General features: G+C 41.7%; 1 protein-coding gene across 1 annotated transcript; it reads right to left on the bottom strand.

The window, feature by feature from the left end:
- Positions 1-584: 584 nt before the first annotated feature.
- On the bottom strand, positions 585-26,399 carry SLC5A8 (solute carrier family 5 member 8). The gene is made up of 15 exons (XM_026867954.1): positions 26,067-26,399; positions 23,900-23,965; positions 19,900-19,951; positions 18,287-18,354; positions 17,406-17,560; positions 15,884-16,024; positions 11,673-11,802; positions 10,087-10,172; positions 8,704-8,819; positions 6,857-6,924; positions 6,484-6,570; positions 5,280-5,473; positions 3,949-4,052; positions 2,158-2,243; positions 585-716 (listed from the first exon to the last, which is right to left on the bottom strand). Exons 1-15 carry the CDS (start codon positions 26,397-26,399, stop codon positions 585-587), a joined length of 1,818 nt encoding a protein of 605 aa, XP_026723755.1.
- Positions 26,400-26,571: the final 172 nt, after the last annotated feature.

Genomic DNA, 26,571 nt, shown 5'->3' with positions numbered 1-26,571 from the left:
AGAAGGAGATGGAGGTAACAAGGGAACAAGTGGCTTAATAAAACCAAGCATATATGACAAAACCAGCAAAATAAATACACTCTCAGGACCAGTTCTACAAAGGGACCAGATGGCACAATACACCTCCTGTACTAAAAAAAGACCCACTGTTTCTTGCAATCTGATAAGGTCCTACAGACCTAATCTTTTCATACTTTCAACAACTTAAAAGAAAAAATTAAAAAAACAAAACAGAAAAACAGCCATGTCTGGGGGAACAGTGCTCTTAACAAATAAAAAATTTACTGTGGGAGTGAACTGCGATCAAAAGCAGATATTTTCCAGGACATTCAATCAGGCAAATATTTCACATAGAAACATTCCTTAAGCCCTGTCACCAAGATCCAGAGGGAGAGAGTGAGGAAGTGCAAGAAAGACCTGATTCCTTTCTTGACGAATGTCAAGGTCATGCAAGGGTGACAGTGCCATGAAGCTCAGTAGATGCCTGTCCATGACCCCAGCAGGGCTGGTAACTGACCCGGCAGAGGAATGTCAACAGTGCTTTACATGAACAAAACGGTCCCCGTGGGCTAACATGGCCCATGTCATATATAAAGACCATTGACTTTGTTCTTACTGCTTGCAACATCCATTTCAATGTGGCTGAAAGCTGGGTTGTCAGTTCCTTCAGCTGCCATGGTAAATGGTTTCCAGTTCAACACTTCCACTTTCTCTGGCTAAAAAACAAAAGACAAAATCCAGGCTGTGAAGTGGAAGAAACAGTCTTCCTCTCTTTGATCTGCATGCAAGCAGAGTCAGGCCCGACATACAGGATGTCTTGCAGGAAAACTGTTGACAGAACATAGTTATTCACGGCAGGAGCTGGTATTTTTCTAGGGGCATGGAAAGTTTCTTATTGCATAAGGTGCTGGTTGTGCAAAATGTACCTGTGCTGCAAAGTGTCTAACATATTTTTGGGTGTGCAAATTTGTAATTGCTGTTTTCATGTCTAGCAATCTGTCACCACCAGGTCTTTGAGCTATTGCCTCCTAACCCTTGGTCCTTGCCCCATCTTTGACATGAAGAGATTAACATGCATCATTGCTTTGATGTTCCATCTTTGTTGAACGTAATGAGATGCTGAGCTTTTCATGTGCATGAAGCTGCTCATCTTCCCCTGATTTTTTTTTTCTCAACAACTTTCTGCATTATTTGTAATGCCAACTACTTGTTATCCAGCTCCTAGCTCTGTAACCAGACAGACACTTGTTTCTGATTCTGAGCATAAAATAGCATGGCTGTGGAGGTTAGCTTCTATGTGGGTGGGTTTTTTTTTTTCAGAAGACTCCAGGGATTAAATTCACAGATAGTGAAAACGGATGTTGGCCCGTTAAAGGCAGTGAATTACAATAACTGGTTTCCAGTCCTGGGCAAACAGCATTACAACAGCATTAAAAAAATCCCTTTGTTTCCCTGGTATTCACATCCAGAAGCTGAAATACATGAGATCATACTAAAAGGAGTCATAGAGGCAAAACATTTTGCAAACAGGAGCATCTCAAACATATGATCATTGCCTGTACTGAAGCACTCGAAAAGCACTGAACAAAGCTGAGATTGAATGTTCAGCACCCTGCTGATATTGATTGAAAAGTGGTCTATAGTTTATTTAAAAAAAAACAACTTTCCCCTACATTCTCTAAGGGATGTTATTACCATATAATGTCTCCTTATATCTTAGAGACAGAGCTAGGAAACAGATACACCGACTAGAAATGTTTTCTCTCAAACAGCAGATGAAGTTGAAAAAAAATCCAGACTTTAGAGAATGCATGTTTACAAACAAAGGAAGCTTTGCTGAGCCCAAAGCGTGCCTTGGGCCAGCTTCCAAAAGACTAGTGAGGGAGTATTTTGGCAGAAACCCCAAGAACAACTGTCCCTTGTCTCAGCTGCTGCTCTGCTGTTCATTGAAGTCAAGCTGTGGCCAAACATAGCTTCCCTGCCTATGCCAGTTACTTAACTCCTACCCACCCTGGGCTCTGCTACTGCCTTAAAGCAAATATATCAGGCTGTATCAGGTGTTATTCATCCTGGTGGGAAAAAATAAGACAGGTATTCTTTGCTTTTGTCCCCAGGAGGAAAGATTGATTTAAATCAGAGATGCATAATTACACTTACTGTCTCAGATTTAGGACGTGAGAAGTTGGACAGGAAATCTTCCTTGGTCAGCAGGAATTTACGATCTGTGTTCTGCTTTAGTCCTCCTGCAAAATAGGCAGGTTTCAATCAGCCAGGTTTCCACATGCAGATGATAAGTCAGAGACCAGCTATGGGCAACAGGCCAGGTGAGCAGGACAAAGTCATGCAGCAAAAGCCATCAAGCAATCACAGGCCTTAGGGATCATTTCTTCACAATGACATATATGCTGCACCACTCAAAATGATACCTTAAGGTCTATTTGAAATGCCTTAGCCATTTCCCAGAGTTTACTACATCCTCTTCAGATTTCTCACTGTGTAAAAAGCCTGAGACAATCATCAGAAAACAGTGAATCTCATACCATGGTATCTGGGACTCTGCCAGTCCAGGAGCTGTGGTATCAACTGCTGCCCTGAAGCCTGAGCCTGTCCTCAGCTTCCTATTAGCAAGACTCCAGTCTCTAGAGTCACCAGCAATTTTTATAGTGAGTTATTTAAGGGCAGCCCCAAGGTGGGGGTATGAGGGTTAATGGGAGGTTTAGGCAGTTTTAAGTCATGGAAGGTGAACTATTCATTTGTGGGAATGTGTGTGGGAAAGAAAGGAGATGCAGGTGCTGGGAATTAGCTTTGATTGCCACCTCAGGCTTAAATGGGATCTTGCTCCACAAAAAGCATGGTGACAGTATGGTTGGGTTAGTTCTTTAGGGTTTATGTTTCTTGGGCTGAGAATTTCTTATCTGAATTTACTGAGTTGCCTAGTGTTCACACTTTGTTTCATGGCCTGTGGGTGACTGGATTCCAACCTGGTAAGAAGCAAAATTTGTTGACAAGCATCATCATAACAATGGGAAGAGCTTGTGACTGGAAGAAAAGGGGGAGCAAATTCTCTAGAAACTCACAAGGAAAATAAAGTGGGAGAAGTATAATTTGTGCTTATTAGTTGCAAGGCACAGGGAAGCTAATGGAAGTGAGTTTGTCTGCTGGGTTTAGAGTTTGATAATTCTGGAGTAGTTGTAGGTCAGACTAAGAGGTCTGAAACCTAACTGCCTCAAAGATGAGGGCTGTCATAGGAATCTGGCTGAGCACACTGGGGAAAGCTCTGAGAGCAGCTGCTTTTGTGCTATTTCTGCCATGCATGACAGGTGCAGTTTGCACGACACAGATGCAACAGTGAGGCCACGGGCTGGAACTGAAGTCCCCACTCTTACCTGTGGGATGCTGCTTTTTGCCACTTGCACACATAGTACAGGGAAGCTGAGAAAGAAGTTAGCATAGCCATGCACCGGGTCTGTAGCTCTTAGGTACATGCTGGGGAATATGGTGAAAAGTATGTGCTGTACAGGTACAGACAACTCTTGAGTGCTCTGAACTCACTCAGAGTAAAACTGCTTTTGTCCTCTAGAAGAATATCTCCTTGCTTGAAGTTGTTGACGTGGTCAGAGACAACCCTTAAACTTCCAGCCCCTGCTGGCATCTAATAAAAAAAGGACAGACAGATGCCTTCCCCACCCTCCCCTCCTGTCTCAGGTTAAAGAACTGCTAAAACTTCTTTCTCCTTAAAAATTTGAAGTAACTTTTGCTGTGAGCAGAAACGAAGAGTCAAAAGTGGGATGTAGAAGGGCTGAGGGGAGGAAATGAGATTTAGTACAGTAATCTTTACACAGTGTTTGCAATAGGGTCACTGGGCTTCCTGTGGCAGTGACAGCTCTCTGGTCATCTTAGCTTGAAAGGGATGTAAAACACCTCCAGTCACAGCTCTGGAACTAGTACCTGTTAGGAGGCTGATAATTATTCCCACAACTACTGTGATAAGTGTCCCAAGTGTGCTGAAGTAGAGATAAGACAAGGAATACCAGTTGTCTGCCAGGGCAGGCCTGAAAAAGAGCAGAAAAAGTGTTAATCTCTGCTTTCTTATCCCAAGCAACTTGAAAATGTCGTCTGCTTCCAGACACCGTATAAATACAGAGTTACTTCTGAACCAAGTGACCTGGTAGCCTTGAACTGCCTCCTTACAATAAAATGTGTGTTGAAATTTCGTTCTAAATCTTGAAGGCCAAGTTCCTTCATACTGGAGGAGACTGATCAGTGCAGTGATGCAACACATGGGACAGAGCAGGTAAAACAGGACAGTCCTGTCTCTGCTAGGAATCTAGGACAGAGCTGAGCACTCCAGCTAACCCGATGAAGGATTAACTTCTTTAGAAGAGGGGGACGTTATATAAAGGAGGGGACACACACACGCACAACAAAAAAAGTAGTAAATCAGACATGTGCCGCTCTAAACAGCCAGAAAAATAGGGCAACTGTCACACCTCAGGTTACACCTTATTTTGTTCTCCCTGACAAGGTGCCCTGTTGCAGCAGTTGCTTCCCCACAGCCATGAGCAATGCTGGAGGCCTTACGTGAGAGGTGCAGTACATGAAACTGAATGTTGGGCATCCATGTGTGTACCATGGTATCTGTTGATTGTAGAAGGCTCCAAGGTGTAAGGATTGGGAATTCCAAGAAATGTGTTTGTTCAGCCTCTTTTTGTTCCTTTTGTTCTCTATATTGTCATTCCTAACTGTTACACTTAATTGTGATTGTCCAAAGTAAGGCATATGGTAATTGCAGAGGGGAGAAAAATACCTTAGATTTTGCCCATTATACTGATAATGCGTCTTCTGAAATTCCTGAATAAAACTATTTCTGCACAGACAAGGTGTTGTAGGTGAAGCTAGCAAATTGCCTTTTAACTGCCTACTACTTTAATATGTGACAGACTGTGGAAGTTAATCCAATAACTATAAATGTGATGCTTTCTTTAAAACCATAGTTCCCAGTAAGGCATATCCAAGCCTTTAGACTCAATTATTGAACTGAAGCTTTTCAGATCAATAGGAAGATTCACTTGGACTTCTGTTCTGGGATAACTCAGGCAAACTTCACTCTGACAGGAAAGGAATAAAAAAAAAAAAATCAGCGAAGACTGCTTCATCTTAAACAGCCTGGTAGGTAAACCAGGGAGGGATAGTTATGGTAACCCAAATGCTAGGCAGATCTGTGTGTTGCTTTAAAATAAACACATACTTTGTTGACTGCACGTGATGAATTTGTATACCTCTCTACAGCTGGTGTGTTGAAGACTGTTGTTAATGGATTTTCTGTTGCTGTCAAATTTCCTGAGGATATATTACAGCCTGCAGTTGAGAGGTATAGTGGCTTAGTCCTCTCTGGGAGTGGAGGATAAATCTGAGATCCGATTCCAACCCAAAGTGAAATAACAAAGCCACTGACAAGACCCACAAATGCACCCTGCAAAACAGAAAATGAAACTTGGATTTACATGAAAAGCAAAAGGATATTTGAAAAAACACCTAGATGAGTAAGAAACAATCAAGATAATCTAAACTGCAGGCTCCAAGGCAAAAATAAAATATACAGTTGGAGCGAGCTGGGCCTCTTACTTCATTCCCCTTTCAGGAAATACAGTGTTTACTCACAGCTCCTGAACATACCTCTTTATGTTGCCACTATGCCTTTACAATCGAAGGATAGCTTTGGGCTGCATGGTATGTGAGAAAACACTGATTTGAGGCCCTCCTTAAACAAATACAGAAGGAATTTTTTCCTTTTTCTCATGTGATCTGTTTTTGCAAAAGTTTCTTTTACTTCAGGGTAGGATTATTTTTTTTTTGGCTGACAGTTAGTGATTATTAATTTTCCAGTGTATACTGGAACTGCAAGGAGTAACAGTTAGCAATCAGTGAACCTTACTAAATAGCAATCCTGTCAGACTAACCCATGGACCATACTCCTAAGGTCTGTCAAATCCATTTTTTGATGGAATAGCTTTTTCCTCTGGAAATGACAGTATCATGGTACTGAAGCACTCTGACAATATCCCAATTCAGTCTGCATGTGCTTGGGCCCCATTTTTGCAGCTTGACCCCCTTTTGCTCAGACAGGCCAGCATTCTCTGAGTCTACTTGTTGTTCAGCTACATCTCAACACATGTTGTTCCCTGCTCTAAAACTGTGTTTTCCAGAAATCCTTGGCAAATTTTCATTTTTATTTAGATTTTTTTTCCACCTCCAGTCATGTAAATCTCTTCATGGGATGGAAATTCAAGTTCCCGTACAGCCCTATTAATCACTTCCTTAGGATAAGGAGAAAAGGGAGTAAGGAGAAATGTCTTCATGGAAAGTATCAGAAACATCTCCCTCACTGCCCAACATAAAATCACTGGGGGGAGAGGGGGAGGCAGATGCCCATAATTATCAATGAACTTTGTATGACAAGCAGAGCTTTAAATTTCTACTTACGATTCCATTTGCAAAGGAGCAGAGGATTCCCAAGGCAAACAATCCTAAAAGGGGGCCACCAACCATGCCAAAAATGCTGAGTGCTGCCTAAGGAAGGAATAGGGTCTGCCATCAGGTGCTGTGCAAGAAAGTTAAAGCCTCCAACATTGCAAGAAGGAAATTGTGAGGGTTTTTTTAACTAGTGCATACTCAGCTGGCAGGACTTGGTATCATTATATGGGTGCTTAAAGCAGAGGCTAAGCCATGGGCTGTTTGAGGCCAGTACTCAACAAAGAATAAAAACTAATCTCATAATGATATCCAGCAATTATTTTCTTACATAATTCATTCTGGGTCATTCAACATGGGCATGAAAAAGCAGTCTGACTCCTACCTGCAACAAGGCTCCCAGGAGAGACGCCAGTGCAGCCATAGCGATGCAGACTCCACCATAAAACAGGCCTGTGTGGAAAAGTCAGAATGATGTGTAAATCTGCCAAAATTTGAAAATCACTAATGGAAATGTTTCTGTCTAACCCAGCGTGGCCCCTGACATCTTCAAAACAAATCTTCTAGCATCTGGGTTTTTTCTAAGGGAGCCTGAATTGGCCAAAAGGTCAGGTTTCTGTTTACATTAAGAGGAGATCATGCAAACGTGACAAAATCCTCTTCCTGTATATTACTAAAGATTAGTTACTAAATGTCAGCCATATGGATTAGCCATAGCAGCAATACTTGTATTGTTCGTATTTCTCATGTAATCTCCTATGTCATAGTCTTTATTTTGAGGGAATGATTTTTGCTTCTCAGTCTAAAGTCTTCAGAGCAAGAAAGTAAATGCTGGCAGATTACTGGGAGCTGGCATTGTGACAAAAGATACCCTGGGTCACCAGGATGTAGTGTCTCTTCCCAGGAACACTGGCTTATTTGTTTCTTCCACACAGTTGAATTTCACTGCACAAGCAATACGTTACTCTCACTGTTTAATGTGATATGTTGGGCAACTCATGATAAGGCCAACAACAACTTTGGCATAAATATTGTTTGCAATAATGTTTAAGAAGCTGCTCTCCGGTGAGGATATTTAATACTTGTCACCTGCCACCAGTCTGTGGTGCTCACTGGGATGGGCTATGACACCATGTTGGGACTGTGGTTTTACCATGCATACTGCAAACACCTGGGTTGCACTGCAAACACATGGGCTTACTTCAAACACTTGAGCTATAGCTGCAGCTGCTCACAGACAGTACAACTAGCAGAGATTTAAGCCATCTGCTCAGCATAGTTCTGACCCCCTTCTTTGAGATACATTAAACAAGGAGCTAAACAGGCTGAGGATCCATGTAAAAGGAACAAGCTTTAGAAAAACTCTTTTAGGATATTATTACTAGCAGGAATAATTAATAAATAGATATTGGTTTATAGGTTTAATTAATAGAGCACAGGTGCTCTAGGAACAATACCAACAGTTTAAAATAGTTCAGAACATAAGTAACCATGATGGCCAAAGACTGCATCAGTGAGCAGTGGCATGAGAAGAACTGGAACAGAATGATGAGAACTAGCCAAAACTGTGGACTATAATGGACTTTTGAAATTGATGATGAAAATTCCTGGAAAATCACCAAAGACTCATTCTATTGCATGTTATGTAGAGTCATATATATATAGAGGGTGCTTTTTGTTAGCTGTTGCCCCTCACTGAGGTGATGGCCCAACTCTGAGCTGTTAATAAAGCAAGCCTAGAGATACCCACAGTCTGGTGAAATCATTAACATTCCAAGAGTATATCAGAGAAAACATGAAGTTTCTCATTCACTAGAATGTTATTGGGACACAATGCTATTGCTTGTGTATCACTCAGTTCAAAAGGTTTGTTACAAAATTGTTTCCTATGCTTCTCATTTTTGACAGATGAAAGAAAAATAACAGATGTTTCAGTCTGAGACATTTGGCCTTGTAGTACTGTGCATCAATATTGAATACAGATGCAGTGCATCTTCCCTGCTTACAGATCAAAAAAGGTGGCTTATTTTTTTCCTTATGCTCACTTGAAATAGCTTGTCCCCCATTCTGTGTAAAACCTACACAGCTGATCTCATCTCCCCCAAGTATTGCACCACTGTAGTCCTACCGGTGTAAATGCACTTACTCTTGACTTACACTGCCATAAGCGAGATCTGCATTAAGCCCTCACTAAGTACAGCAAAAATGGAAAAGATATTTTTTTAGACGTACTCATCCCCATGGAAATCCATGACAACTTCTTTTCAGAGAGGGATCTGAAGTACGGCCTAATGAGGTCTTCAACAGTCACAGCAGCCAGAGCATTGATGCTGGAGGACACTGTACTACAGAAGGCAAGATTTATACAATTTTTTTATTGTAGAAGCTGAAATCATAGATAACAGATGGGTTACTGGCAGAGAGAAACTGCTGCTGTCTAAAACAGTGACAGAAAACTAATGTAGCTGCTGCATTGGTTGAAATAACGTTATTCCAGGTGATACAGTTAATAGCTTACAAAAATTGTTTAAAAGAATTGCTCTTAGTGAAGACAAGGCAAATCTTGATGAAAAGACAGGCCTGGACATGTCAATGAAAATATGTATTACATGTTGCTAAGCTGTAAACACTATTGGTATACATGATATCTTCACAAATGATCTACACAATATATATCTAGGTAGGTAAAATTCCTACATGCAGGTCACTCATTACTTTGAATGCACTCTCAGAGGAGGATTCAGATAATCTAATTACAGTAACCTAAAAATTAGATATCTAGTCCAAACAGAACTATTCCAGGCTACCTACAGGGTCAGAAAAACCAGCACTCCTGAGGCAGAAATCCAGTCAGGTGATCTTGTGTCTATGTGTACCTTGCTCCTGTGTGCCACCAGCTTTTCCTCAGCACATGAAAAACAAATATCCTGGCTGTTCCCTCTATTTATGCAGCCACAAGTACTCAGAACAAAAAAAAATACTCTGGTGTCACATTCTTAAGTTTCCTCATTTTTATCTGCTTACTATTGTTCAGAGCCTTCCTCTAGAGAGACAATATTTCCTAAAAGATGCTTCTTGGGAAAGCTGAACAAAACACTCCCCACTATGAGACAAATTTGTCTCCTAGTAAAAATATGTAGGGATTGTTGTTTTCATGGGGTTCATGCAAGACAGTTGGAAGTCCAGGAACTGTCTTGCAAACAAACTCTAAAGATCAAGGATGGGGAAAGGGAGATGACTTCAAAGTTATGCAGCTTTGAAACTGGAAAATTAAAGATGAGCAGTAGAAAACTCTCCCAAACTCTAGCTATTCTGTGTAACCACCAATTCATAATGCTTAAAAATTCCTATAGCAGCGGGGCTTTAAAAACATGGAGAGGAGGATTTATTAGTGCTGTGCATGGCGTGTTGCTAGTAGGGAACTCCAGTTTCGAGTCCTTAGGACCTCCAGAGCACCACTGTTGGAAACTATGGATTTTTAAGCTGCATCATCAAAGATCTTGTAGTGCTTTTCTTAAAGAACAAAAATTAGTTAGACAAAGAAACAAAGAAATTAAATGTAAAAGTTTTAGTATAAATACAACTTTAGCTCTAACAAAAAAAAAAAAAAAAAAAAATGTCCCACTGTAGGCACTAGCAACAAAAAGTCCTGGCAGTCCTGGAAAATCACGGAGAATATCCAGCACTAGGTATGGCATTAGCTGAAAAATTCAGAGAGTAAGAAATATTACTATCTTGCCCTAATTTTTTTTTTTTTTGGTCACTGTGTTATTTTTGTTACAGACTTCTCACTGGCATTCTGACTAGCTGTTCTAATTCTTAATGTCCCACCTTGCACTATTTATTGGTTTTCTACAGAGAAAACCAATCCTAAAACATCCACTTGAGAAACAGCAAAGTCTGTTTAGATCACCTAGCAGAGATGAACATATAGCCATTCCATCGGGCTTGGTTTCCAGTGACAATGGTATAGGAAGGGCAGCAGGCAGACAGTATTGTACATCACTCTGTTGGGCTTGAGTGCAACATTAGATACTATGTTTGCTGTTGATGCCATAAAAAGGTTTTTAGATACCGTCCGATAACCTCTGAGTAACGGAAAACAATTTTCTTATTGGAAACCATGTTTCATTTGTTGACCTTTGCAAGATCCGAGTGCTGGAAAGAGGAAATTTAAGATTTTCTTCCTTTGAAACCTTTTGTTCACAGATAAGTTGGTCTTTTTAGTACCTTGCTTTCAGTTACCACCAAAAAGAATTTGATTGACAGAACAATTTAATTTCCTTCAGGTTTCTACATTGGCTTTCAATATTTAATTTTATTCTACCCTTAAAGACCAGGTGGTCCTGCCTCAGGTATTCTGTGCTCTTTTCCTGGCCTTCCAGCTACTGTCTGTGGGGTGTTACCCAGAGCCTATGATTATCCCAGGCATAAATATATATAAAAAACCAAAAGACTTGTATGATTTCCTTTGGCACTGACTCTGGCTAGTCTATGTTCTTCAGGTCTCGTTCCTCAGGTAAATCTGCTGCTTAGGGCATATTTAGGGAGAGGCTGCCACCAGTTACAAGGTGATTTCTCCACAGCACAGTACAACACGGTTTGATTGCCCAGCTCTCCCCCAAAGGAGGGAAGGATGCACCATTACTAGTGAAGAACTACCTGCTGGTAACCTTCTTCCAGGTGTATTTGAGCATGATTATGTTTCAAATATGAAAAGGCTTTCACCTCCCTGGGCACAGAGCAGTTTAGGTTGGGTGATATAAAGCAGCTCGCGTGGGCCCACAATCACTCACACAGTTTCAGACATCCCTTGCAGCAGCCTCTTCCCCTCACTTCTATCTGAAGTGCTGTCTCATGCAATTCTGGCACTCCCAGGCCCATTTTGGGTGAAAAACCCAAATACTGCAGAGGTGGGTGGACTGAGCACTCTACACATCCCTGATGAAACCTGCAGCTCTGAGACAGCTGGAGGATGCTGGGACTGAACAGTGCCAAGGACAGCTCTGCTGCATTCTCCAGGGTATTCCCTCCCACCATGGTCTTGCGTAATCCTTCAGTGTTACAGACTCACCTGATAAGAGAACTCCGGCATGTCATTATTCCCAGTGCCCTGGCTCTTGAACCCCCTCTGTCTGGCTATTATGGCTACGGAGGAAGGATGCCCCCTCACCACCTTCCCCTCAAACTTGAGGCCCTACCTGGTCGAGTGCTGACACCTGCTTTGCTGTCCACGGGTCACAGTCCTTATAGATGGAGTAGAGGGCCAGGCCACACAGCACCGCACAGGCCAGTATTGCCCAGAGGCCCACCAGGTTGATGTAGAGGGACCTGCACCAACACGCACAGAAGCACCATGTTAGAGCTCAACATCCCACAAGACCCCGCCAGGCCCAAGCGAACAAGCACCTGCACCAGCATCAAGGAGACCTTCTGGTCAGTGGCTGCCAGCTGGAAAGAGAGCCATGATACAGCTCCTAGCATTTCAGCTGGTGTGAGATCATTTTAATGTTTTTAAATATACAATTAATGTTTTTAAATATACAAATTACACTTCTGGTTCTGGCAGTATGGTATGAGTGCTTATCCCCTGATAAAGTCTCCTCTGGAGATGATGGGAATGATATGGCAATCCCCATGTTTCATCATGTGCATGAGATTTACATTGCAGGCAGCTGGCAAGAAGATGCTCTTTCTCCCCTTTGCCCCACACCCCTTGATAAAGACAAGCCCCAGACAGATTTGTAAGGTGGGGTGCCCTAGATCAAAGTGTGGGGTACCTTTCAGTCAGCACCAGAACTCCTTTGCCTCTGGAGCTGCAGTGCTGCACTTACACAGTGCTGGAGTTGCCCTTATAAAAGCAACAAATCCCCCGTTTCCTCCTGGGACAGTCTCCATGGGAGGTAGCAGTGAGGCACTGGGACACGGGACCTGTCTGGAGCCACCTACAATTGCTGCTTCCAGAGAGCAGTGTTTGCCACTGACCCCATGGCTTCCCCTTTAGTGACAGAACAACCTGCAGCCCAGTATGGTCCAATAACCCCATCGCTTCCTCACATCCTGATGAGAGCTTCATCAACATTGAGAGCAGAAATGAGTTTTCATCAGGCATTGATGCCACCTTTGCTGCACACAACACTGCCTCTATTGGCAGTGAAAAATAAATCATTCCTCCCACCCAATGAGGGCTTTTCCCTTCCATCTAACTATATGATCTTCTCATGTTTCTCAGATTTTGATGACTCCTGGGTTACAAAGTTCTTCTCACCTAGGATGGTCAATTCAAGCAAACATACCCACTGGGAGACTGGCCTTGAAAAAGAGTGTTCCTTTACAGCAGCTGCCTCCCAGTTATCTGTGTGCTATCTGCCGATAGGGATTTAACTCTCCAACAGATCACATACCCTGGACCTGTGCCAAGTGCTAAGATCTCTGCTGGGAGGACCTTTGGTTTCTGTGCAAATATGCTTGCGATGCTTCAGGAAGCCTTTTAGTTCTTTCACTTCCCGAGAAGTTAAGGGGCACCAGCTTTTGGACTGTTCTAGAGGACATCAGGATAAATGAAGTAAACGTAACTTTATAGGCCTTGTTAGGCATTGAAATGGACATTTTCAGAAAGGCATAATGTAGATTAACTAGTTAAACTGTCAGTTTTATACCATAGAAAAATTACTGGCAAGAACAATGTAAACTCTTACAAAACCCCCATATAAATAAAAGCTGATTTACACATAGTAGGGGAAACTCTGCATTTATGCTTTGTATTTGCAATTAGGGGTGGTCTAAAGACAGAACCAGCAGCACTTTAAATTTCTCTCTAGACTACTTCAGTAAAAATGAAGTAGTCCTCTTGTTATAGATGTCTACCTATTGGTTGGATGCTTTACATTCATTTAGCTGAAGTTGTTCCTGCATTAGCATAATCTACCTTCATATAAGGCAGTCAGAAGCCGATTTAGCACAAAACGTAACCAATGAGTTAAATCAATCCAACTCTTTTGAATAGATGTAATAGCAGTATTATCCTAGAGCCTGTAGTAAACATTAGAAAGTCAGGAGAAACACATAGAAGCAAAACAAATTGAATCTGGCAATTCTTGTTTTCAAACTGTGTCAGTGTTTGACAGTGAAAAGAAAGCTTTTTTTCTCCTTCTAATTTACATTCCAGCTCATGGTACACCCTATGAGTAAGCACTGGAGCATAATAATTGTAGCACTATGGCATGGAGGTGTTCCCATTAACTCTGGGTAAGTAACATGGGGTGGAGTTTGGTTGAAGTAGGCACTGTGACTGGGCAAGGCCTATTTTCAGTTTTTTGTTTCAGGCTGGCTCTATATTTTGGCACTGAAACATGCCAGATGATGACCTTAAAAGAAGAGAAAAATGGGTTAGTAGCCCATATTTTTCTGAAAGTATAGCTCTCCTGCTCTGAGTGCCTGTTATCGTTCATATTTGAGCATTATGTTCAATTTGCTTAGTTACTGTTTGAGGATGACAGCATGTGCTCCTACCTACTGGTGCTTTTCTTGAATGGGGTGGAATCCTCTCCCAAAGCCTGAGAAAAATCTTACCCTTGTGCCACTGTTAAAGGCCTTCCCAAAAACTGCAGTTTGGGATCTGTGAAATAATTATTTTCTCAGCCCTGATTTATTATTGTGCTACCTCTTATAAAACCTTACAGTAAATGCCATGGGGATACAAAACCCTGTTACTTTGACCTGATGACATTTTACACTTTTGTGTACAGGTTAAATGGCAATGTGACTTGCCAGATGTATCTAACTAGTTCATTTGCAAATGAACTAGTCACCTCAGAATGGCAGTGTTTATAATTGTGACAAGCTGCAACCATTACACAAAAGGATTTCTCCATGCAGGGGAAATACCCAGCACAAGTGAGGCACAAGCAAGATGCCATGGAGTCCAACCACCCACGCCAGCAGGAGAGGACTCTACTGGTTAAGACTGTGCCACCATTAATATGGTATGAGCTATAAATCCTGTCCAAACCCTTGCAGTACCACATAGCCTCCCATCCTGGTCAAAGCTGCTGCAACAGCTCAGAAAATCTGCCCAGAAGCTGTCAGAGTGCCAGATTCCCCTCGGCCACACTCTGCTACAGGTACTCTACTACCTCCTTGCAAAGAGGGTAGGGAGGGTGTGAGAGAGGAGCACAGCCCTAAGTGGAGCAGGTGGTCAAGAAGAACAGTCACACTGGCACACAAGTCTGGAACAATGGCTGTTTTCCTGTATGCAATCATGCCAGACAGCATTACAGATGTGAGATGCATCTCCTGCCTCTTCAGTGCCAAGAATCTGGAACCCCGCCACGTGCCAGAGATTGCAAAGAAGTGTCACTGCACGCTGGAGATGTGGCTGATGACAAACATCAGCTCATTCTTGTCTGCAGTGTAAATGGCTGAAAAGTAGCTTTTCTTTATTGCCTGATTTTGTGGGTATTTTGCTAACTTTATTAAGTGAAAGTGGGTATTTTGCTAACTTTATTAAGTGAAAGTGAATATTCATAAATATTCATGAATATTCACTTTATTAAGTGAAAGTGGGTATTTTGCTAACTTTATTAAGTGAAAGTGTGGGTATTTTGCTAACTTTATTAAGTGAAAGTGAATATTCATAAAACTCCTTCTCTGTATGTCACTGTATTACAGAATTTATAAGGACTATAGTTATGATGTGCATTTACATATTTCTCCTATAAGTGGACTTTATGTGCTTGCTAATAATTCTTAAATCTTGAGTTGTGAACTACTGGAATGATACTAAATATAAAGGTAAGATCATACAGTTAGTAAATATACTCCATTCTAGAGTAAAGGCTGATCAGAAATGTTTAAATTCAAGGAAAACTGAACTCTCTGCCAGTTTCCATAGTGAATTCCCCAAAAAAAGTGATGATTATTATGAAAACAAAATATATGATTCTTCATTAATATTATCACTGAATAAAACATTTCTGCATTTTCTCATGCCTATAATCATTGGTATGGAAAAATCTTTAGTCTTTATTTATGCAAAATTCCCACACAATGATTTAGGTTTAGTAGACTAGCAATTCAAGATGCTGTCTTGATATGGCTTCAGCACAACTACTACATAAATTGGTCTTTAGGTTGCATATAAACTTAATGCAGCTATTTGTATGCAAGAATACTAGCACAGCAAAAGATTCTGGCACAAAGTTCAATGTTACAGCAATTATAGTAATTCAAATACCGGTATTTATTCTGCCAATTTGTCTTCTACCTGGTCCACAAGACAGAAAGCAAAAGTTGTCACCCTTTACAAATGGGATTTATATAGACAAAAAACATTCCTTTTTAAAAAAATCTCCCTTATAAAGAACAGCCACTGCTAAATTCAGACATTAAGAGTTACTGTGGGCAAACTTACAGTTTTGCGTGGAACCTGCTTTTGCATGCAATGTATCTCTGTACTTGAGACTGGTTGATCCCATATATGCTAGTCCATGTAAAAGTCCCACCTATAACAATTGTCCAGAAGGTGTGCCTTTGCAAAGGATTGGGATTAAAGCTACAATGAGAGGGAAAAGAGAAAACAAATTCAGAATACTGAAATCTTCTCATTATGAGAAGACCTTAATGCCTGGGAGAAAAAATTTCCCCATACTTGTTCTAGTACAAACTCTCTTAATTTGGCCAGATTTTGAATATTTAGATACTCCAACTTTAAGTGAAATCATGGAAAACAAATTTTAAAACTCAGAGCTGAAATCCTGATCTGTCCAAATGTGAAGTTTAACTGATTTATTTGACTATAAACTACTCTTAAGTAAAGCTGTATGATGTCTGTCACTGTTGTGATGAAATGATGCTCCAGTAAAAAGTCTAATATGCGTGCTTATCTAGAGGGACATCAGCCTAGCATCAGTAAAAAGGTGACTTTGCACGCCCAGGCTTTGTGGACAGAGCCTCTGTAAAACATTTTGTTGGTTTAGCTCTAAGTAAATAACAGATTTTAGATGGCCAAAAATAATAATTTTTCTAAACCACATTTTATTATAGTAATAATTGATGCTCATCTTGGTGAACAATGTAATATTATTTCACCTATTACATGCCTTTATTCCTTTTCTTTTTCCTTCTGTGAACTCTATGACTACGGAAAGAAGCAGTGCAGTGTAACCACTGCAAATCAGCCAAACAGGTTGAAAAAAATGATTGTTCATGAGAACAAAAAAAATCTGCACAGATTAATTATTTACTGAAGAACTTGGTGAAAAATTTCACAGAACAACCCAATTAATATTGTGAACTTATACACAAAAGGACAAAATGTAATACTTGTCACACTAAACTTTCACTAATAGCACTGGGTGAAGTTTCTCCGAGGAATCACCTATTCATCAGAAGTACAATAACTTTTTTTAACTTAAAGTGGTTTTTGATCCAACGTTGTCAGAATGAATATTCTTGACCTTGCAAAATTATATTTTTAGACTATGATTAGTTACAATAATGGAGAGTAAAATACTATTAAAACTACTTCTGATTTTTCTTTCAGGAAAAGAAAAACATTTCCCTTTTTCGGATTATACAAAAACTATTATTTTCCCAATTGTTTTGGTTCAGTAACTGAAATACTAAATCAGCTGTTTGCAAATTGTATAAACACAATTGTCCTCTTCTATTCACCATGCACTATCAGTGGTATCCAAAATGTATCCTTAAAGCGTTTACTTGACAAAGTAAAAATGTTCTTCTCTTTACAGGATTTTGCATAGTGTAAAACCTAAAAAATATCCCTCAAACTGGATAAGCTTGTTTAAAAATGTATAAAAATTGGGTCACAACTCCTCCACTTCCCCTCCTTCAGTAGCAATTTAATTTCAGTTATTCACATGGGCTCTATTTATAGGAATAAAGAGGCACATCACTTGCAAGTACAAACTCACTCCCAGAAGTTCAATCTTCCTCCATAGTAGGAATCATTTACAATGCGTCCGATTCCCTCCTGAACCACCACAGCTCGTATAATCACAGATGAAAATCCAGCAACCATGATTCCAACCTGGAAAACATCTGTCCACACCACTGCCTTCAGACCACCCTGTGTGAGGAACAGCACATATCAGGTACAACAGGGCAACATCCTGACCCTTTTTTGAAGTGCACTAGAATTTACTTTGGCCATACACGTATTTCAGTCCAGTATTTCCTTGATCACATAACCTGATTCAGAAGTTTGTATCAAAAGATAAACTGGCAGACAGTGCTCATCTTACATATATACAGTACCACTAACTCCAGAAGGCATACCATTCATGTGAATAAAGCTAAACATGATTTAATCAAACATATACAAAGAAATTTGTCACTGGGGTTCCATTTAATAATTTCTAGACACTTGGTCAATTAACATTAATCTAAAGTCCAATCTGTTCATGTGGCTCTGTTCAATATCAGTGGCTCTATTCAATATCAGACAGGACTATTATAGCAGCAGTAAGCAGGTGCTTGACAAACAGAACAACTAAACCCTACTAGATTAGAAGAATAACAGGAGAACTTTTAGGAAGGAAAATCTAGTTTTTTGCTGTTCTTTCAGCAACAACAGAAGTTCAGATGTATCAAACCAGAAAAAGTTTGTGTCACATAGTGGCTACCTTTGCATCTGGAGATGTCCCTGGCTGAATATGGCCCTGTGGCTACAGTTACACTGTGAAACGTACTCCCATGAGGTAACCTGGTTGTTAAGCCACTTTTCAATAAACTCCATACTTGATTTGAACGGTGAAAGGAACAGAGATTTTTCTCAGCCAAAGGGCCCACGTACCAGTGTGCAGTAGAAAGTGCAGACCACACCAGTCGCCACCACTGCACCCCACAAGTCGAAGCCAGTGACTGAAAAAGAGGGAAACAGCACCAGTGTGAATGAGGCATTGGGGACAAAAACCGAAGGTCAATTTTTCACCCCAATCTGGCTGTTGAAAAAAAAACTAGAAAAAGGTTAAATGCAAAAGTAGGATGTAAAAATGAAAATGAAAAGATTAGTTTGTCTAAACCAGGGGATTCACCCTAACCAGTTCTAAAAATGAAACAGTTGTTACAGACATTGGAAACTGCTAAAAAGTTAGATATATTTCAGGATCTAAGAAGCTATCTGACTTTAATGTGAATGCTGCCAAACAATACATCCAATATGTTTATAGGCCCCAAAGCAGGAAAGCTTTAAAATACATGTCCTTCCTTGAAGCACCTGGGTAATCCCAGAGTCTTTTAGGCAGAGATTTGAGCAAGAAAACAGCATGGGAATGCTCCACAGAAGCAAGGTGGTTCAAGCATGGTCTGGAAGAAATGTGTTAGACTAAAAGCCTTTCTTTTATTCTTTCTTTCAGGGAAACATGATAGTACGTCCACACCAGACCACATTGTACTGTGGTTGACATACTGGCTGTCACTGACCCAGTTTGTCACACTCACATGTTGCCAGGCAGGGCACTTTGGGGCTCCCCGACAGATAGCTCAGGCTAATGACAACAAACACTGCAACAAAACTAATGAAACACATTGCTTCTAGTTGGGAACCAGCTAGGTCATAGCTTGGTTTAGCATGTATTTGCAGAACAAATATAAACATAGAGGACATAAAACCTGTAGGACTTATACACCAGAGAAGACCAATGAAGACAGTGCTGGATTTTTTCTTCCTTTTTGTTCAGTGATTAAGTAAAAAATGCCCCAAAACCAAACAGAACAATTGTGATTTTCATTCGAGCCAAAATGATTCGGTTTTTATTGCCTTTTCTTGCTGAGCAGACAAATTAATTGTGTCAGATTAAAAATTTCATTTGGCTCCACATAAAATCTTTTTTCCCCTTTAAAAATAAAAGTGGCTCAGTTTCAAAGCAAAGAGTCATTTCCAAGTAGAGGATGGCAATATTTCATTTTGTAAATATCACAACAGACATCTTAAGTTGAAGATCTCTTTGCTGTTCACTTGGGTTTTTTGGCAAAACAACAGGCCAAATTAAACAGTTCCAGGCAACCCAAAACCGTATTTACCAAACTTTTGCCTCACTCTCCTCTTGAAGAAGAGCACTTAACCAGAGGAATTAAATGTCTGTTTAGTCTCTGCATTGCCTTCAAAAGTTAGTTAAGTCCTTTTAACTTTTCTGAATGTAACCATTACCTAAGGATATTGCATGAGAGGTGGAGTAAATGAGAGCCTCTTCTATAATTCCTTACAGGTAGGGATTAAGGGACTAGGATTACATATGGGAGGCTTTCTATCAGAGTTCCCACCGGGATCAACAGAAATCTTAGAAGACTTCACAGTCAAGCTGTGAGCTGTATTTTTAGGTATGCATTACCAAACAAAAGCATACCAGTAGTATATGCAGCAAGAATTATAACAGTAGAAGAACAGTTGCAGTGTACTCATCTTACCTTGATTTAGTGCTAAAGCTGGAGCATAAATGACAATACCAGTGTATAAAGTCTAGAAGGAGAAAACAGATATAAGATCAAAATAAATGTAAATTCCTGGAAAGGTGATAGCTTTCTGAGATTATTTCTTTTCAAGCATTTATCCAGTCTATATTTCCTAAATTCATAACTGTTGAGAAATAATTCCAGTTGTTAGAAGACTAATGTCTGAGACTAACCAACACTTCAATCTCACAGCCTCGTGTTCTTTAAACCAGGGACTCTTAAATATCAAATCCCGCTTCAGCTTCTCCTGGCTTTTATAATTAACTTCTTTTATTGCTTTAAAACGGAAATCATATGGCAGAAACAAGAGCAAAAGGAAGTTGAGGTTTACACATGGTTTGCCAAGGAATCTATTATAATTTATTTTCTCAGTCTTGGGATCAATATGCCTCTCATTACACAACTATAATGCATGTGAGTAAAACAAAAAATTACAACATTAATTAGTCATTATGGATAGCATTACAAGGAATTACACTCCTGTAAGATGAAGCCATGCATGATTATCAGCAGATCTGTATTTTCACCCAATACAGTAAACATACAGACAAATCAAGGAGCTACTCCATCCACTTTTGTGGGCACAATGGGATTCATACACTGATATACTCCATAATTTCTTTGTGTATATTGTTCAATCCTGTTTGCTTTTTTACCACTGTTATTACTGCCTTGTACTACTAGGGCAAGTTCAGCCGTGACACTGTTCAGGGGAATACAGTTTGCAATGTTCAGATGACTTCTGTGAAGGTCAGTGGTCTTGATTTGAAGGATCCAAATCACAGTCAGGTCCCGAGATGACTTGCATCAGCTTTCCATGGCTGAAATCTTCCAACTCCCTGATTTACAGGGGTGGGACTTGGGCATGGAAAAGCAATGGAATCAGACATCATCCAACATTGAGCAAGCCTTTGCCCTTCCCACAGGTGTGGAGTCTGCCCCAGGCACAGGTGGTAAACCAGAGCAAAATGGCTAACCACTGGATTATTCGCTGTGGCTTTTGAACAGGTCAAATCCAGACCCCATGGCAGAGGTCTGCCACATGGCCAGCGGCTACACTGAGAGAGTCAAGAAGTAACTGGAGTGAGAAGTAATCCAGCTGTGGGAGGAGATTAGTATTGAGGGGATGCTTCACCCAGCATGACCAGATTGCCCTGGCCCCTTGCTGCACACCTGCTACAAGCACATGCCAGAAAGGATGGTGGGGCCGCAGGAGACATAGTTATTTCTACCTGTGCACTACTCCCTGCCTGTGTCACGCATGTTTGCTTCTCTCGGTGCCATGAGTCCTCCCTAGGTTTTCAGACATAGCTTGTATGTCGAGAAAGCTACCAGTAGTGACCAGTCACTGGCAAATATCTCCTCAGAACTAGCTGCATCACTTCACAGCCAACTACTGACACTTGTCAAGCCTAGTCAATGTTTGAATTGCTGTCCATACCATGACTGTCAGCATGTGCTGCTGAATAACAGAATCATAAAATGGCTTGGGTGGGAAGAGTCCTTTAAAGGTCATCTAGTCCATGCCCCCTGCCATGGGCAGGGACATCTTCCACTAGATTGGGTTGCTCAAAGCCCCACTGAACCAGACCTTCAACACTTCCAGGGATTGGGCATTCTGCAACTTCTATGGGTAACCTGTTCCAGTGTCCCACCATCCTGTTGCTAAAAAATTCTTCCTTATATCTAATCTAAATCTACCCTCTTTTAGTTTAAAACCATTACCCTTTGTCGTGTCACTACAGGCCTTGATAAAAAGTCTCTGTCCACCTTTCTCACAAGCCCCCTTTATATACTGAATAGCCACAATACGGTCTCCCTGCAGCCTTCTCTTCTCCAGGTTGAACAACCCCAACTCTCTCAGCCTTTCTTCCAGCCCTCTGATCATTTTCATGGCTCTCCTCTGGACCCACTCCAACAGGTCCATGTCCTTCTTGTGCTGAGAATTCCAGAACTGGATGCAGTACTCTAGCTGGGGTCTCAAAAGAGCAGAGCAGAAGGGGAGAATCACCTCCCTCAACCTGCTGGCCATGCTTCTTTCTATGCAGCTCAGAATAGGATTGGCTTTCTGGGCTGCAAGCTCACGTTGCTGGCTCACGTCCTATTTTTCATCCACCAGTATCTCGAAGTCCTTCTCTGCAAGGCTGCTCTCAATTAGTTCATCCCCCAGTCTGTACTGATATTGGGCATGGTCCCATCTAGGTGCAGGACCTTGCACTTGGTCTTGTTGAACTTCATGAAGTTCACACGGGCCCACCTCTCAAGCCTGTAAAAGTCTCTGTGGATGGCATCCCTCCCCTCTAGCAAAATCACTGCACCACACAGCTTGGCATCATCCATGAACTTGTTGAGGGTGAACTCATTCCCACTATCTATGTCATTAATGAAGGTATTAAATAGTATCGGTCCCAGTACAGACCCTTGAAGGACACCACTCATTACTGGTTTCCATTAGGACATTTAGCTCTTGACTACGTCTCTTTGTATGCAATCATTCAGCCAATTCCTTATCCATCTAATAGTCCATCAGACAAATCCGTATCTCACCAAGCCTCCTAATTCAGGGATTCAGCATGAGAAAGTGGCCTTCTCATATGCAGCAAACAAGTGCCAGAAGTTTTGAACCATCAGAAATTAAAATTTATCAAAAGTATGATTGCATTTTTGTGTAAATTAAAATAGGACTGATGATACAATTTTCCACTTCAGTAGTTTTTCAGGCTGTATTACCACATATCCTTACATATCCTTTTTTTTCTTCTTCTTTTAAATGCCAATGCAAAACATGCCAATATTCACAGAACAGTTAAAATTACACCATTAAAATCCTGGGGGGTTTCCTCTCCTCACTATTCTTTACATTATTCAGGTCAAGTTGTCACTGCTTGGCACAGAAAGACACTTACAGATCTTTAGTTATTTTCCTTGAGAACCTGTTCAGATTGTATAGAATTATTTTTCTGCTCTTTGCAAGCAAAGATTATGCTTGGCTTATTCCAATTTATGCAGCTGTGATGTCTTCATATTTGCTGATGAAACAGTGTCGGGATTCACACATGCTAGCACCCTACTTTTCCTATGGTCTTGTGTATCTATAAATGCCATCTAAGCAGCACTGTTCAATTAAGTAATTAGTACTGTACTGACCACCCTCTTATTGGTGCAAGTGTGATTGCCCTGTAAGTCCTGGTGTGTCTTAAAAAGACAGGTATGGGCCAAAAGCGAGCATGTAATTTGAGAAGCTTTCTGATTGTATATTCATTCTTGCTTTGAATTAAAAAAAAAAAGTCAAAAAAACCTTCAAAATTGTGGAAAAGAACACATTTTTGTTTCTGGTGCATTTGGAACATGCTCATTGTACATTTAAAAGCTGTGGTCTCATACTGACTCCCTGAATGGGCTGGATACAGCAAACTGCACCGAGAATAATTTCAGGGACTGCTTTAGTTTAACATTCCCCAATGCAGTGATTTGCTGCTTCTCAGTTTGTAGACACCCAGTTTTTTTCCAGTGGTGGTGGTGCAAACCCTTGAACAGTGACAGCTCCTGACAGCTTGTTTTATCACCTTTCACAGACCCTTGAGAATTAGTCAGACTCCCAGAATCCAGGCACCAGAGGATGAAAACTGCCACTGGGCAGTTCTGGGGCATGTTTACATTTTGAATCCATTGTGGGTTCTTCCAGCAGGCAGGCAGACAAAAAAACTGCTACCATGGCGTTGATGACAGGTGAATGCTCTGGGTGCTCAACAACGCACAGACCCAAGGGGCAGGTAGCCCAGCATCCACTCCCCATCTCACTACTTTGGAGCAGAAAGAGCTTTGTTTCTCCCACTGCCAGCCAGCCATGCACTGTGGTAACCTCATCAATCGTTCAGAGAAAACAGTCAGTTACACTAAGCTGAAGAATCCTGGTGACTACAAGGACCACAGAACAGCTTTGAGGTTTACTTGCCGTTTGTACAATGAAGAGTACCGTTCCACAGAGGCGCAGGTATTTATTAAATCGAAGCTCTAAATACTGCAAAAGAGAAGAAAAAGCAAATGTTTATGTTGAAGCTTGGCACTATTGATACAACTAGAGTGAAGTGATGAGCAATACAGAAAGTGTCGTTTTTACATTTTTATAAATGGCCAAAACTCATGGAGTCACTTTAATACCTCTTTCAACTTGATTTGACATTTCTTTATAGATCTCACCACTGGATAATAATACATGAGCAAGTGGAGTAGACGATGAAGTCTGCAGAATGGAAACTGGTGCTACTCAGCTGCCTGAAGGCACACAATAGACAAGGAGCTGTGCACCGTGACCTGGCAAAGACTGGCACATATTATCACAGAATCACTGAATATTCTGAGTTGGAATGGCCTCATGAGGATCATTGAGTCCAACTCTTAACTCTGCACAGGGCAACCTAAGATTTCACAATGACATACCAGCAAACAACAGAACCCACTGGTGTTGTGAAATCAGAAAGGAGATGTTTGGGCTATTCCTAACATTTAGTCGATTTGGAAACTGGCATTATGTGTGTCCACCTGAACAGGTGACACAGGGAGAGGGCAGAAGTTTTCAGTGGTCATCAGCTTCCTCCCACGGTAACCTCACCTTCTGCACTGCCCAAAGCAGCTCTCCATATTCTACTGGTAAGTGGAAATCTATCCTTTTGCAAAACAGGAACCCTCACTTTTCTATGTAGCCTGGGACAGCACAACCTCTGAATGAGTTTGTCATGCTGTAAGGCAGATTTCTTTCCACCACCTGTCCTAACAATCCTCTAGGGTGTGTGGTTGTACAAAAGTGGTCTCCTTTTCCTGCCAGACTCTTCAATCAACAAAAACACTGAAATGTCTCAAAGTGCTCACTTGTGAACGGAGCATTTAAAATGTGATCTGTGAGCATGCCTATGCAAGGAAGCAGTGCTGAACCCCTGGACAGACACAAAAAGTTGTTTGATCTCTGAACTCTGTCCACAAATAGAAGATATATCTTTTATAGGTGCATTACTCTGATTTAATCCCAAGATTATCAATGAGTTTCCAGGCATAAGTCTTTATTTAAAAGAGCCCTATTTTAAGTATCATCATAACTGACAGTCCAAAGATTAGTGGTTTAAAACACACTGGAAGCCACCAGAAATTTCTGTTGGTAATTTCTTATCTAAATGTACCAAGAGAAACCCTGTTTTCAGCCTCCAATGCTGCAACGCCCCGTTCAGTGTAATAAAACGCCAAAGACCAAAGTAGCTAGGAAAGGACTTTCACCTTCACCAATGCCCCTTTCACAATGGCCTCTGTGCAAAACAGCAATTTACTTCCAAATCTGCAGCTAGGAACTATCCCCATGAAGGAAGATAAACAGGTTGCACAGACATTCTAAATCAAAAGAAATTCCTAACCAGGTGCTTCCTCACCCCAAAACAGTCAGACTTGACCTGTGATTGTCCCACCACTTCAGACGTCTCTGTGCTTTTAGCTACAGCTTTGACTTACGTGCTGAGCTGCCAAGAGCAGCTCAGCCATATTTTGGTGGAAGTAAAACTCTTGCAGACACAGAGCACTTGCTGACCCCCCTGTATGAACATCATGGAGAAGACATTCACCAGTGCCAACAGCCTCAGGTAGAAAGGGTGTGTCCTCAAAATCTCTAGAAACAGCATAAATATATACTCTGCCAGAGGGGACTTTTGTGGCTGCACCTAAGCTTAGAAACCTATCTGGAGGGAGCGTGATGTGAGAACTCTGGTTCCTATGTTAGATGCTCTTGCTCTCTGCTCTTGGTATATTAATTACACATCATTAACCACATGTCACCATCCAAGCTGCATGAGGATTAATCCACCTGCTGAACTGAGTATCTGGAGTGAGGAAACATGTGGCATGATGCACAGCTCCCAAGCCAAGACAGCAGGGCTGAGCATCTCCTCTGCAGAGGCAGTGTGGGCAGACTTGGGGACAGAGCAGGCTGCAGCCTGCTCTTGGGAGTGTGGAGATATGGGGCAGCACAGAGAGCAGGGGCATTTGGGGGAAGAAGCTGAGGGCAGACATGTATAAAGCAGTCATTAGAAGCCCCCCAGCTCCCTGAAGGCTGTGGAAAGGCTTCTTCCACTCCACCTTACCTCGTAGGTGCTGGTAATGCCCAGCTTGTAGAAGACAGGCAGGAAGATCTCGGCGCTGCACAGCACCACCAGGCCATAGGTGATGGCGAAGATGCAGAAGATGGCACCGTAGCGGTAGATCTCGGCAGGGGTGCCCAGCACGGTGACAGCTGACATGAAGCTGGCAGTGAGGGACAGCGCCACGGGGAGAGCGCTCATGCTCCGGCCCCCCATGAGGAAGTCTTTAGATGTCTTCTGCCCTCCTCCCACGAAGGCGTAGTAGACCCCGATGACGGCCGAGATCACCAGCATGGCCGCAAAGACCACATAGTCCCAGACGGTGAAGCGCCCCATGCTATGGGAGGGCGTCGCAGGGACTCGCCCTTGGAGCCAAAGCTCTGCCCCGAAACCAGGGGCGGCTGCTGCCCCCCAGGGCCGGCACGGGGCGGCCGGCGCAGGAGGAAGGGGATGGGGACGGCACCACGCGGGGGTGCCGCGGCACCGTGCGGAGCGGCGCGCTGCGCCC

The sequence above is a fragment of the Athene cunicularia genome (assembly GCF_003259725.1).
Source record: "Athene cunicularia isolate RWA chromosome 1 unlocalized genomic scaffold, athCun1 chr1_part2, whole genome shotgun sequence".
In the NCBI taxonomy this organism is placed as follows: Eukaryota; Metazoa; Chordata; class Aves; order Strigiformes; family Strigidae; genus Athene; species Athene cunicularia.
The sequence above is the reverse complement of the archived record's forward strand: the minus strand, read 5'-3'. Positions and strand labels throughout refer to the sequence as shown.

What these genes read in the sequence shown, in the direction of transcription:
- SLC5A8 (XM_026867954.1), bottom strand. Translation starts at nt 26,399, where the DNA reads ATGGGGCGCTTCACCGTCTGGGACTATGTGGTCTTTGCGGCCATGCTG. An exon ending in GGAAGATTGAACTTCTGGGA is followed by an intron (nt 16,025 to 17,405) that starts GTGAGTTTGTAC and finishes CTCTCATTGTAG; the next exon opens with CTTTAATCCCAATCCTTTGC. An exon ending in AATTATCAGCCTCCTAACAG is followed by an intron (nt 2,244 to 3,948) that starts GTACTAGTTCCA and finishes CCTATTTTGCAG; the next exon opens with GAGGACTAAAGCAGAACACA.